This window comes from Anser anser (genome assembly GCF_964211835.1).
Source record: "Anser anser genome assembly, chromosome: 9".
Taxonomy (NCBI): domain Eukaryota; kingdom Metazoa; phylum Chordata; class Aves; order Anseriformes; family Anatidae; genus Anser; species Anser anser.
In genome coordinates, this window is record NC_139729.1 from 6,775,595 (window position 1) to 6,788,828 (window position 13,234).

The 13,234-nt window shown below is 35.4% G+C and overlaps 1 protein-coding gene across 1 annotated transcript in view; it reads left to right on the forward strand.

The window, feature by feature from the left end:
- The window catches only part of CUL3 (cullin 3), a 56,204-nt gene that overhangs the window by 29,106 nt on the left and 13,864 nt on the right, over window positions 1-13,234 (forward strand). Inside the window, exons 4-9 of the mRNA XM_083847980.1 lie at window positions 2,953-3,113; window positions 4,274-4,388; window positions 5,745-5,973; window positions 7,594-7,739; window positions 10,564-10,740; window positions 11,818-11,988. Coding sequence (XP_083704106.1) covers window positions 2,953-3,113; window positions 4,274-4,388; window positions 5,745-5,973; window positions 7,594-7,739; window positions 10,564-10,740; window positions 11,818-11,988 — 999 coding nt within the window. The remainder of the gene's footprint in view (window positions 1-2,952; window positions 3,114-4,273; window positions 4,389-5,744; window positions 5,974-7,593; window positions 7,740-10,563; window positions 10,741-11,817; window positions 11,989-13,234) is intronic.

The following is a 13,234-nucleotide window of genomic DNA, read 5'->3' on the forward strand; positions in this document are numbered from 1 at the left end:
GGAATATTCCCCTCGTGCGCAGTGCATGAAGCCGGTGCCTTGATTTAAGCTAGCAGTGGCTGGTCGGCCATGCAGGTTGTGACCTCGGGACATAAGACTCCCATTGCTTGTGGCTCACACAGGAGGTGGTAGGGAGAAGTGGTGGTTTTATTTTCAGAACTGGGATTAAAGACGCTTACTGTATACAACGGCGTCCAAAGGCTGAATGTCATCCAGGCAGAGCATCTGTGCAGAGGTGGTGCAAAATGTGGCTGTTGATGATGTGCAGTAGGTAACTTGTTTCAGCTGAGATCAGAGTTATTCTGCAGTGTAAGCAGCACTGTAGTTTCTGAATAATTGCCGTCTGAAACTCCACCCTTGTCTCCTGAGAGTTATTCTTACCTTTTAAGCACCTGCTGCGTCTCCCCATGGGAAGTGATTGCTGTTCAGTAGCATGTAGCCTTGTCAGTCAAACCTGTTCCCAAATGAAGTTTCCTGTCTCCGAGGTTATTTTTCTGTAGGTTGGGAGAGCTTCCAGTAAACAATAAAAGGGTCTGTTACCAAGAGAGAGCAAATCCGCAGTATCAGAAACATTAATGCTGTTACTTAGTTTGGGTGCTGTAGAGTGGTCTGGCTTACTAAAGAGGCATTGCTGTTACACTGAAAAAAGTTCCTAGTGCAGCTACTACTTCATTTCATAAGGGCAGTGTTTAGCACGGGCTGCCACAACAGAAACTATGCAGATGAGTCACAACCATTGCTTTAATCCATTTTGATACCCTGCTGCCTGTGCTTCAGAGGCCTGAATATACTTTGGAAATAACTTGTGGAGGAAAGAATACATACTAACATAGTGTGTTAGGCACTTCTTTTTAGTTTTGTCTTTCATCTCTTTAAAAGTGTAGTTTAAGCTTGTCTTATTTCAGAATCTTATTTACTTTTGTTCTTGGATGTAAGTGGGGAAGTAAGGGAGTAAAATAAATAACATTATTTCCTGAATAGCAGGAAGAAATGAAAACCAATAACATTCTAAGGATCTAGACCACCATGTGTCACTGAACTGACTTCTTGAGACCAAACTGAGTAAACTTTTTGGTTTGAGGCAGGGTTCTGCTTGCTTCATGAACCACGGAGTATGTATGTATGCCTGATCTGTTCCCATCCTTCGGCTTCGTTGAAATTAAGTGCTGCCTGTCTGAAGGGTGTTAGTGCAAAATCATTCCTGAATATGGACTCCATATTTTACTTTCATCCAGTTATCAGGAGGCAATCTGTTATATAATTCCTGCATGGATAATATTTCCGTGTACATTCAGCTGCTAAAATACTAAAGGCTGTAGGATCTATTCCTTCTGATTCCTTCCAGTTGTGGAACTTGTATGAACTTCCAAGGAACTTCTATGAACTTCCAATTGTGTAATTTTTTTTCCATGGTCTGAAGCATGATTTTTGTTTAAAAAAAAAAAATTAGTTTTCTGTGTGTATGGGTAACTTTACAGTTCATTTCTGAGTGTGGTAAAGCACTTAAGAAGTTAATTGATGGACCTAGTGGGGAAATGAGTAGTTCATACTCCCATTCCATCATTGACCTTAATTTTCTATAGTGTTTGATTTGCTGTTGATTTATTTTGTTTTAGCCATGTAAATTCTCAGAAAACCTTGTCGCAAGCAGATGTGCAAGGGGGTATAGAACTCTTTTTAACTTCTACAAATATGAGCATCCTGAGGCTTAAATGGTAATAAAGCAGTATTTTCAGTAGCAACCTGAACAATTACATTCGAAGAATGGCTTGTCCTTACAGAAATGAAAAAAAAAATCATTACTGTTCATCTCAGAAATAGTTTGTAAAAACTTTAATTTTTTTGTTGTTTTAATGATCTTACCCATTACTAGATGTTAAGTGAACATACACATTTTCAGCCTGTCAGTTAACTTTATTAGTACTCCTGCTTTTCTAGAGAGTAGATGTGTTGGGGGAAAGGAATAGAAAAGGGGTTGATGAATCAAAACTTGAACAGAAGAGAGAAATTTTTGCATTTCTGCAAAGAGTAATAGGAAACTCATGGTTACCTGCTCAGTAGAGTCCCAGTGAACTCTGTACTGTGGCGTTTGCGCTGTACAGACTTGGAATGGTGTTTTGAGCATCGGCCTGGATTTGTAAGTGTGGGTGGTAGTATAGGGCTAGTGGATGGTCGGGCAGCCTGACCTTTCTGATACATTGAGATTATGTAGGAAGATAGAATAATTCTTACATTTCAATATAGATTTATTCTTTCTACTCTCCCCTTTCTTTTCTCTTTTTTGGGGGGAGGGCAAGGAGATTTTGAGGAAACAACAAAGTTTCGAAATATTTGCTCAAGTTGAATGGAAGCGAATTTTAAATGGGGGTTCAACAGAAGCCCTTATGATCAATTTACAGTACCAATTCATGAACTTTGACTGTAACTATTCTTATTTTGGATTTACTTTGTCTTCAATTCACCTAATGATGCTATTTCAGGAAATTTCACTAAATATTGAGGAGGAACTGTGAACCTGAAGGGAGTGGTAGGAGTATGTATAGGAGATAGGGGAAAAATGATTTCTTACTCACTAAAGAAGAGAAAAGGGGGTGGATGGAAGGGGATTGTGTAGAAAAGTAAAACCTCTTTCAAATGATGTCACGATTTTTCTCAGTATTTGGGGGCTTCCCTACCCCCCAACTAAAAATGGCATGGGTATTGGTTTGTTCTGGCATGCTTTAGTTATAAATTCTGTGCTTTTAATCTGAACAATGTAGACTTTCTATATAAATGAGATTTTTGAAAATGGGACTGATTCTGAGATTGTTATTAATTTCCTTTTATGAAGAAAGGAGAGAAGATTAATTTGATTATATCTGTACAGCACAAATATGACCAATCTCTTTCAATTTTGAATAGCCTGGGCATGATGAATTTAGAATTTCACTGTCATGTATGCCTTCGTTGTAGGACCGTGTTTATGTGCAACAAAATAACGTGGAGAATGTCTACAATTTGGGTTTGATTATTTTTCGAGATCAAGTTGTACGCTACGGCTGTATTAGGGATCATCTACGGCAAACTCTGCTGGATATGATTGCAAGAGAAAGGAAAGGAGAAGTTGTAGACAGGTAAGATGTTTGTAAGTGACTGTCTTCTGTTGTAAATGATACCTATCAACTTTTGAGTGAATCAAGAGCGTATGCAACTAAGTCATTACTTAAGTAAAAATTGCTTAATAATCTGGAAAAATATTTTTCTTCGTGCCAGAGTTTAACATAGTAGGTAGATGGAGAAGCACATTAATAACATTTTTAATATTTGTGGTCTTTATTAAACTTTTTGTTAAATTTCTCTGTTACCACCGTGTGTCAGAGTATTTTTTTTATAAAGTGGAGGTTTGACAATTCTCTGCCCCTTGCTATCTTTTATTTCCTCTGTGCTGTTGTTCAGTCTTCTTCTAGCTTTGCTTGTTTTTTGGAGTTTTGTTTTTTCCTTGTTTCCCTTCCTAATGTTTTAGTCCATGTGTTTCTTAGTAGTTCAGTTGTCTCCAAGCCTTAAAATCTTCTCCTCCTGTTCTCTTGCCGTATTTGTAGATGTGGAGTTCTGTACCACGCATTTCAGATACTGCAGCTGAAGTAACTTGAAATTTGCAAGGCTTTTTTTTGTGCTTCTGCAGTTTCAGGACAGCTGTTGGGTGTGGAGATACGTAAACTTCATGCTACTTTGGCTGCAGTTCTGTGATTGTGATTGCCCAACATGCAATTTTTGAAGAGAAAAATACTTCCTGGCAACAGCTGTATAATGTCCCCTACTGCCAGAAAGTGGAATTTTTTCCTGGATACAGTTCTTTTGTTTGTGTATTTTATTAATTTGTTTCTATGCTTAACTTGCAGATATGTTTTCATTACTTCTTTTAAAAGAAGAAGAGAAATTTGTTTTGAATTGTTCAATTCAAACCTGCATATGTCATTTTCATTTTCCTTGATTATTTTCATGTATGGTGAAATATATTCTTGTTAATAGTTACCAGAGTTAGTAGAACTTGAGACCTGCTTCCCTATCTCTGTGTTTAAGATATTTAATAAACATTTTCAACTGCTTAGTTTAGAACAGAAAGAATCTTGCTACTGTAAGCTTCTGGAAAACCTGTTGTAGCAAACAGATTTAGGATAGATTTTTTATCAGTATGTTTTAATTAAGTTGAAATCTTCTGAGTTGTTATTCTGTGTACTCTCTATCTTGTAAACATGTTGATTTCTCAAGTTGTTAACAACTTACTTTTTGGCAGAGGCGCAATAAGAAACGCTTGCCAGATGTTAATGATTCTAGGTCTTGAAGGAAGGTCAGTCTATGAAGAAGACTTTGAGGCTCCGTTTTTGGAGATGTCTGCAGAATTTTTTCAGGTACAACAGTCTTGTAATTATCATATTCGGAATGCTTTTGTCACTGCTTGGAATTTTGAGAATTGGTGGTACTTCAACCACTATTTATTTGAAAAGTAAGCCAACTTCTGTTAAACGAAATAAGAAAATGTGACTAACTTTGAGAAAAAGTAACACTAATTTTAACAGAATTACTATAATTCAAATGTAATTGTGAGACATGGATACATGATAACATGTAAAGTAATCATCATGCTAATCTTGTGTATGCGTTGGGCTGTTTCCTGCAGCTCGGTCTATCTCCGCATTGTAAGCACAGTCTCTGGATCTAAAAGGGTTTTTTGAGATACCAGCGGTATGGAAAGTTCAGGTGGATGCAGGTTGGGAATGGAGAGCAGAGACTAGTTGTCAAACTGCCTTTGAGAAAGCTTTGCTTCCTTCATAGTCTCTTTTTTTAATTATATGTTGTGATAATATGAACTGAGTCAAGTAATTAAGTGCATCAGCGTGGCTATCCAGATGTTAACCAAACACCAAACAGTGCATTTAAAATATTTCCTGAATGTTTTGGTGAGTTTGTTTCTGGGAAAAAAAGCCAGTTGAATGGTGGTTGAGTTTAATCATGCATTGATAGAAATTGTAAAAGTGTGTTAAAGGGTACCTATGTAAGATAATTTGTCAGTTTCTTTATTCTTATGCAGGATGACTGCCTTTCTCTCACCTCTAAATGTCCTTGAAAATCAGAAGTTTACATTGCACAAGTTTCAAAAGTCATTGCATTCTGTTTTTTATTGGTGCTACGTTAAATTAAGAAAAGAAATGACCTTGAGTTTCATTCCTTAGCTCTGCCTTTTAAAATATATATATATATATATATATATATATGTATATAATCTTTTCTCTAGAAGACTACACTGACCAGTGTGGACAAAAATGATTTCATATGAAATAGTATGATCAGCATTGTCATTAGCAAGTATGAGAACTGTTGATCCTCACAGCTCATAAATATGACACAAGCTGATATTTGAAAAGAATTTTTATCTTTTCCTTCTCCCCACTTTTCTGTTTTCTTTTGACCTGTAGCTAAAACTCCTGTTGGTCACTGGATACTAGGTTGGTTTAGTTTGTTTTAGCATGAAAAGTTCTGTATTCATATTCCACGTATCCCCATACGTATGTAACGCAATAAGTGTCCTAGAACCTTTATTTTGTGTGAAGTGCGTATGTAAATCTTGGGGGTACAATAGTCTCATTCGTTAGACATGCTGGGTGTGATTTAACTTGTTGATGAATGCTGATCTGAAATAACCAGTACATTTCCTTTTTCCACCCTTAAAAAAAAGTATCTAAAATATTAATTTGTGTTAATCGCAGATGGAAAGTCAGAAATTTTTAGCTGAAAACAGTGCTTCTGTATATATAAAGAAAGTAGAAGCTAGAATTAATGAAGAAATAGAACGGGTGATGCATTGTCTGGATAAATCAACAGAAGAACCAATTGTGAAAGTTGTTGAGAGGGAACTTATTTCCAAGCATATGAAAACTATAGTGGAAATGGAGAACTCTGGGCTAGTTCATATGCTGAAAAATGGGAAGACAGAAGGTAAGACCCCATCATATGGGAGACAAATGCTTACGAAACTGCTTATTGGTTTTAAACATAGGATAAACTGAGCTTAAAGTTCATGTTCCTATGTAATTCTGAAAATGCTTTGGTGACTTTCTTTTGCGAACATCTGAGAATGGTACTTCAGAGGCTTTTCAGACAGACTGTATTTTTAACTTGTTTCTCTTTTTTTTGGTAAGTCAAGTATTTAGTAAGAAAAGTACTCATCTTTTGTACTGATCTTTGCCTGTTTTCCATGAGCTGTTTTATTCCTTTTGTGCTTCCAGTTTGTAGCTTTCAAAATTCAAAGTGTTTTATTGTGTTTTGTTTGTTTTTGCTTTTTTTTGTTCTTTGGGGGTCAGAGATGGCATGTTACTTGAAAAGTGCTAGAGTAAATGACTTATTTAATCAATGTATTGTGCAGCCAGTTCTTGGGGAAAAGGCTTTGTTGCAGGAAGAAGTTATCTGTTCCTTTCTTAAGGGATGAAAAACGTTCTGAGTGGTGGAAAAAGAAGGGGTCGGTCTGGTAAGGTTTTCTGCAGTGCAGGGTGATACGGGACAGGCAGCGACTGAACAGAAGTTATGGAAAGAGAGAGATCTTAAGATTCTACAGCATCGTAACGAACAGTGATTGTAGTAGCTATATTTAGAGATCAGTCTTCATACTAAAGCAGTAAGAAAAGGAACAGACTTGCTGCTTAGATTAATGGCTTTTGTTCCTTAAAGTAGCTTCACAATTACTAGGTGGTAGTCAGAGAGACAAAGTGAGCAAATCTCTTAGCTTTAAGAAAAGGGAATTCCTTTATTGAAAAGGAGAGTGATGATACCAGACTTAACTTTTTTTCTTTAATATCCAGTTAAGATAGGCTTCAGGCTGAGAGGACAAGGATATTGAAGGGTATTTGTAAGATACAAGAATTTAACTTTTATGGGCATTGATTTGATTTAGTTAAATATTAGAGAGGAAATACTTGCTGTATTGTGAAGACTGTATAAGAGATGTATAAGGATGGGTTTCTCTTCTGGAAAGTCAGGTTTAAGCTAAGTCACTTCTCATAATTTTAGATGCATGAAACAAAACAGTATGAATTTATGTGGCTGAGTATTCTTTCAGGACAAAATGAATTAAATTCAGCAAGACAAGTGTGAATTAAACTCGTATTTGTGCCATTTTTTTGCTTTACAGAAATAAGTATCTTAGTGTTGTCCTATTTGTTTCAACATAGTATTTGATACTGGGATGGTACCTCGAAAGATATGTTCTTAAATACCACTGCAAAACATAGTTCTAGCGAAGCTTAAAACACACCGTATTTTAAAGCAATGGGCCTGGGGATCAGCAACACCAGATGACGTACTATAGACAATCTCAACTAGATAACTGAATGCAACCTTTGTTTTTAATTTAATTTTCTGTGGCTGCTGCAGTCAGCGTGTTCTCGGGGGTAGAGGAAAGGGGACATCAGATGATTCAACTGCCTGAGCTGTTGTTACAAGATGCTTTTTATGGCTAAAGTGGGAGAACTTCTGCTGTTTGTTCTTTTTGCTATGAAATGAATGAGTTACAGAAGTACAGAATGCAGAGTGTCCTGCATAGTATCTCATTCTTCTTTACAGATCTTGCTTGCATGTACAAGTTGTTTAGCCGTGTGCCAAATGGTCTGAAGACAATGTGCGAGTGCATGAGCTCATACTTGAGAGAGCAAGGCAAAGCACTAGTTTCTGAAGAGGGAGAAGGAAAGAATCCAGTTGACTACATTCAGGTAGTTAAATATTTTTAACTTTCTTCTGTCTTTTCCACGTTCTCCAGAGTAACATGATTAATATCGTAAACCTTAAAATTGATTCAAAAGGGTTGTTTTTTAATAAGCTACATTTATACTTCTGTTAAAAACATTAACGTGTTGACTTTTCAGTTGTTTAGAACTCTTCTTTTACATAAGTTGCTTGGGAGCTCATGCTCATTATTTGTGTTTTTGGTATACCTGCTCTTATTAAAATATTCAGGCTAATTATTATAAACACCTGGGAACTTCTTGATTTATCCTAAATGGTATTTGCCTCCATATTGAGTTGTATGCCAAGTAGCTTTGTAGCATCTATTTCATTTAATTTTCTGTAACTTTAGCTATTGATATTTATTGATCCAGTACTTCACAGCAAGATTCTTGTGATTTACAACGTTTACCTCTCACTCTTTGTTAAATTACTTAGTTTTATTCTTGGTCTCTCTGAGAGACGAACACTTCTGCATATTAAAAAGTTTCTTTGTTGTTCTCCATCTCACTAAGAAGTTGTGTAGCATTAATTTATTAAGATCACAAAATACACTTCAGGAGCATTTGTCTTCTTTTCTTTCCTCCCATAGCCTCTGAGAAGATGGTTGTATGTTCTTTAGAGTTCATTGAACTTCAAGGAAACGTTTCATAACTGAAGATGTTTTATACTTGATGTAAAAATGTTTGTGTGTTCATTAAATACGTTTTTTTAAAATGTAGTTGCAGTCCTTATGTCTGGTCCTTAGGAGAAGCGTTTAATGTTGTATAACTATTATGTCTGTTTCATTTGAAATCAATAACTTTACTAGAACTGGTTACTATAATAAGAAGCCATTTGAGTATCGAAACACTTTTGATTGGATTATCAATTTTCTGGCAATGCTGAAGCAAACTTCTTACCTAGTTTGGACAAGAAACACCTCTCCAAGGATTGCTAAAAAGAAGAGAAAATGCCCTTTGAAATTTTTTAGTTTTTACTGCCTACAAGCTGTTAAGTTTTTGTGGTGGTAAGATTTTTTTTTTTTAGAAAGGCGCAAATAATGTGGAAAATAAATGTCTGGATTATTTTCAAGTAATTTTCACTCCCTTTAAATTCTGATGGACCTAAAAGGGTCCGTTAAGAAATTGAGCTGAGAAAGTTAAATTCTTAATTATAAAGATGCTATCAATGTTTCCCGCCACAAAGATGAATACCTGATGAAGCTGAAGACTTACAACGATATTGCATGTGCTTTGGCAGAGCTCATGTGCAGCCCATCAGTATGTACCGCAACCATCTCATGAAGACATTCTCAAGAAGGGATTGATATTTGATTACTGCTAAAACCCCAAACATGTTTAGCTTCATTTCCATTGACACAATGGAAGAAGAGAAAAATACCTGTGAATCGAGGAACCACCGTACTCATCTCAACCATGTTCATCTGAAACTTTCAAGAACTTAAATAGCAGTAAGAAGAGAGACAAGGTATATTACAGTATCAAGAAAAATACAGTCTTCATAGTCTACCGCTGCTTCTACAACATGACATCACCAAACCCTCAGCATCATTGGTGAGATGATTGCAAAAGCATTGCCAGGGGATTAGATTTAAAACTTCTTATAATAATTTGAAGGGATGTTGAAATGCTGTTGTAATTTAAGGTACTAACAGTTTCTCCTGTTTAACACCAGGTTGTTCAGATCGTGTACTCCTGGAGAGGAGACATAAGCTAACCTTGGTAAACAGAGAGAGATAGTGGGATTTACTTTGAATTTAAAATTTGTAATACGCATTAATTAGCCTGTCTAAAGACCATTCCTTTAAGTGAGATGGTGAGTTCCTAAGAAACATTACTTCTTCCTTGAGTAATTCTTGAATGGCTTCTTTAAGTAACCACACACAATCTCTTCAGAGACCTAGGACTCTAGGATCATTTAACCTGATCATTTAACCTAGTTTGTGTGGCCAGTAGTTGTCCATGATAAATTTAACTCTTGAGTGAAATTCTGACCCCCACCCCACAGTACCTCTTACTTGAATACTGTGTTAGTTATGTCTAAACTCTGTGTGTATCATCTACGCTTAGCAGGGTGCTTATGTGATTTTAAGATGTTTTCCCTTTCTACACCAAGTTGTTTTAATTTTGGGTTAAATGGTGCAATCATGAAAAATGATGTCAAATATCTGATGCTTTAGCTCAAAAGAAATGGTTCAGTTCAGGTCTGTGAACTTCATGCTATGATAACTGGAGAGCACTTGCTTGTATCTAGTTTTTGTATGTTCACAGTGATTCTTAAAGATCAGTAAGAAGCGTGTGGCTAAATAACGCAGAACGTGTCCCAGGATTGAAATTACAGGCAGAAAAAAAAAAAAATAAAAAGACTTAGCCTATTTTTGTGGCGTGTTTTCTGCTTAAACTTGGTTAGTAGCTCCAGAGATACAGATAATGGGTACCTATCCTCTTCTTTCTCATATTCTGTATTTAGGATAGTGACTTTGTCAATTTTACCATAGACAAGGCTTAACAAGTACAAAAATTTCTCCTTCAAGTTGTTGATTTAAAATGCAGTAAATCAGCCTGCTTAAAAAGGGTGATTAAAAACTTAATCTTTGAGTAGCCTCCTATTACAGCAAGAGATTTGTTGCAATATGGACATGTAAAAACAAATGAAATTTCAGATAGATTCAAACGATGCAGAGTGTAGACAGCATTGCAAAACTTCTGACTGTAGATATGGTCTTCTCTACAACTTCATCTGTTGTTACTGTTTTACAGCATACAATTTCAAATCAGTGAAAATGTTCTACTTTTTTTTTTTTTAAAGGGTTTACTGGATTTGAAGAGTAGGTTTGACCGCTTTCTTCAAGAATCTTTCAATAATGATCGACTCTTCAAACAGACTATTGCGGGTGACTTTGAGTACTTCCTCAACCTCAACTCCAGGTCTCCAGAGTACCTCTCATTATTTATTGATGATAAGCTGAAAAAAGGAGTCAAGGGAGTAAGTATAAATTAAGTTAAAAGATCATACTCTTTTCTCTGTAAACTTGGATCAGATTAAACTAAGGTATTTCCATGAGAATGATTTATTTTTTTTATATTAAGGTAAAAGGCAACATTGCCTTTAGAAAACAAGCAAACAAAAAAAACCACAAGCCTGTATAATACATTTGAGTGCTTAACACTTGCAAGCTAAGCTTACATAAGGTACAAGGATATCTCAAGATAGATGTTTTGTAGCTTGTCCTCCATCTCTGAAGCAGTTATACTTAAATTACTTCTGGCAGTTACTCCAGTGAAAATAAAATAATATTAATAGATCATGCAGTTCTCTTGGAAACCTGTTCAGTGCCTTAAATATATTTATAGTTCAGTAGTTATTCCCAATATCTAATAATTTCTCTTGCAAATTAAGCCCCTTGGTAGGGAAAACGGTCTTTACTTTTTTCACATATCAGAGGACTATTACCACATTGGTCTCTTCTAGCTTAAGTACTCCTCTTTCCTTTAGTCTTACTTCATAGCTTCTTTCTTAAATTGTTTGAGGTACAGCACCCCCGACTGGACACAGTGATTTAGCTGAGGTTTCAGTGGCCCTGAATAACGATGAATATTATTGCATGCATCTTAGGTTTTGGGGATGAAATAGTAAATTCTATTTATAAAAATAAGTAATCATTTTATTTGTTGTAGCACTAGTCAGGCTTTGCAAAATGAAAAAATTTAAAGTTTTTCATTCTGAGCTAACTTTTCATACTGCTAATAATGGTTTCTAGCTGTGTTTTTTTTTTTTTTACTTCAAAATTTATGTTTATCCAGGAACTTCCACTGCATTTATCCAGGTATTTTAACCATCCATTGCTTCTCAATCCCTTACAATTGCTTTTCTCTTATAATTTTCTTCCTTTTATTGATTTTGAACCCTCTTCTTTTGGCTCTGTTATTCACATGTTGGTTTTGTTGGTTTCTGTACAGGCTATTGTTAAGCCATATACTTGCTGTGAATTGCTTTAAGTATCTGGATTGTAGAGGACATTTGTACTGGAAGACTAAAACCAGCAAATTATTTCTTTTACAGCTAACAGAGCAAGAAGTAGAAACTATCTTGGATAAGGCAATGGTTTTATTTAGGTTTATGCAAGAGAAAGATGTTTTTGAACGGTATTATAAACAGCACTTGGCAAGAAGACTTCTCACAAACAAGAGTGTTTCAGATGACTCTGAGAAAAATATGATATCTAAATTAAAGGTAAGGTAATACCTATGTACATTTTGTTTCATTTAGTTATTAAACATGCTTTCTTTGGTTTACATAAGGGATATATACATAACGTTCATCTTGGTGTTAAATACAGATTTGATTTTTACAGCCCCAAAAGAAAACAAAAGTTTTTTCTGAAAGATTATGTGGAAATAAAAGGAAGGAAATACTGGAAAGTACCTGTGATAGGAGAGCAATCTTGAAGACAAACATAATTTTTTTCAAAATTCATTAAAAAAACATTTCCATGCAAGAGATAACAGTTGTCATCTTGACTTGATTTGAAGACAAGATTCTGCTGTGTTGTAGATTTTCTGTTATTGACAGTGGATTTCTTTTGATTGCATGTAATTTTGTTAAATTTTACCTTCTGCTGCAGGCTAGTAGTAATGCTCAATGCCTTTTTCATTAAACGTAGTTTGAGATAGATTGAAAAAAATCTTCATAGCCAGTGTCTAGAAACATATCTTCCTTATTTCTCTTCATTCAATTTACATGAAAGTATAAGAGTGGCCAAGACCTGGAGAAGAAGGTAAAGCCCTGAAGGTTGACAATCCTTGAAGCAACTCCTAATGCAACTTCTTTCTAAGTGGCGTGTTAAGTGCCTAGGGGACTTTTGCACCTGACTGATTTGATCCTAGAATCAAACGTCTTTGATTCTCAGTTTTGACCCTCATATTTTAATCATTAAATAAAATCTCTTTGCATCAGATTTCTCCAAATTATCAGTATTCTTTACCAATTACCTATCCACATCTTACCTGGTAATTTGGAAAGTACAGGGCATACAGGTGCAAGATGAATAAATGGACTGAGACTGCGTTCTTTTCTCACAATTTGCCCAGTGATTGGAATGCTGAAGATAACATTTGCCTTTACCACATACATAAAACTGTTCTAGAAATATGCAGGAAGTCTGGTATATGTGAAGTAAATATATGTTTGTGCACGTGTATTGATATATGCATATGTCCCTGATTCTAAAAAGATCTAGTAATCTCACTTTGTAATCTGCAGTAAACCTTGAAATTTATATATACTTAAAACAACTTGTTTTCTGATATACATAAAGATTTTTATTTTTTCTTTTCAGAATCATGCTAAAAAGGAGGTGAAGGCGTATACCTTGGTCTGATAAGCTTTCACTGATTTTTTTTTTTAAGATGAGATAGGAATACTGAAAACATACCATAATACATTAATGAGAGAAAGGGGAAGGAAGAAAAGTTTCAAT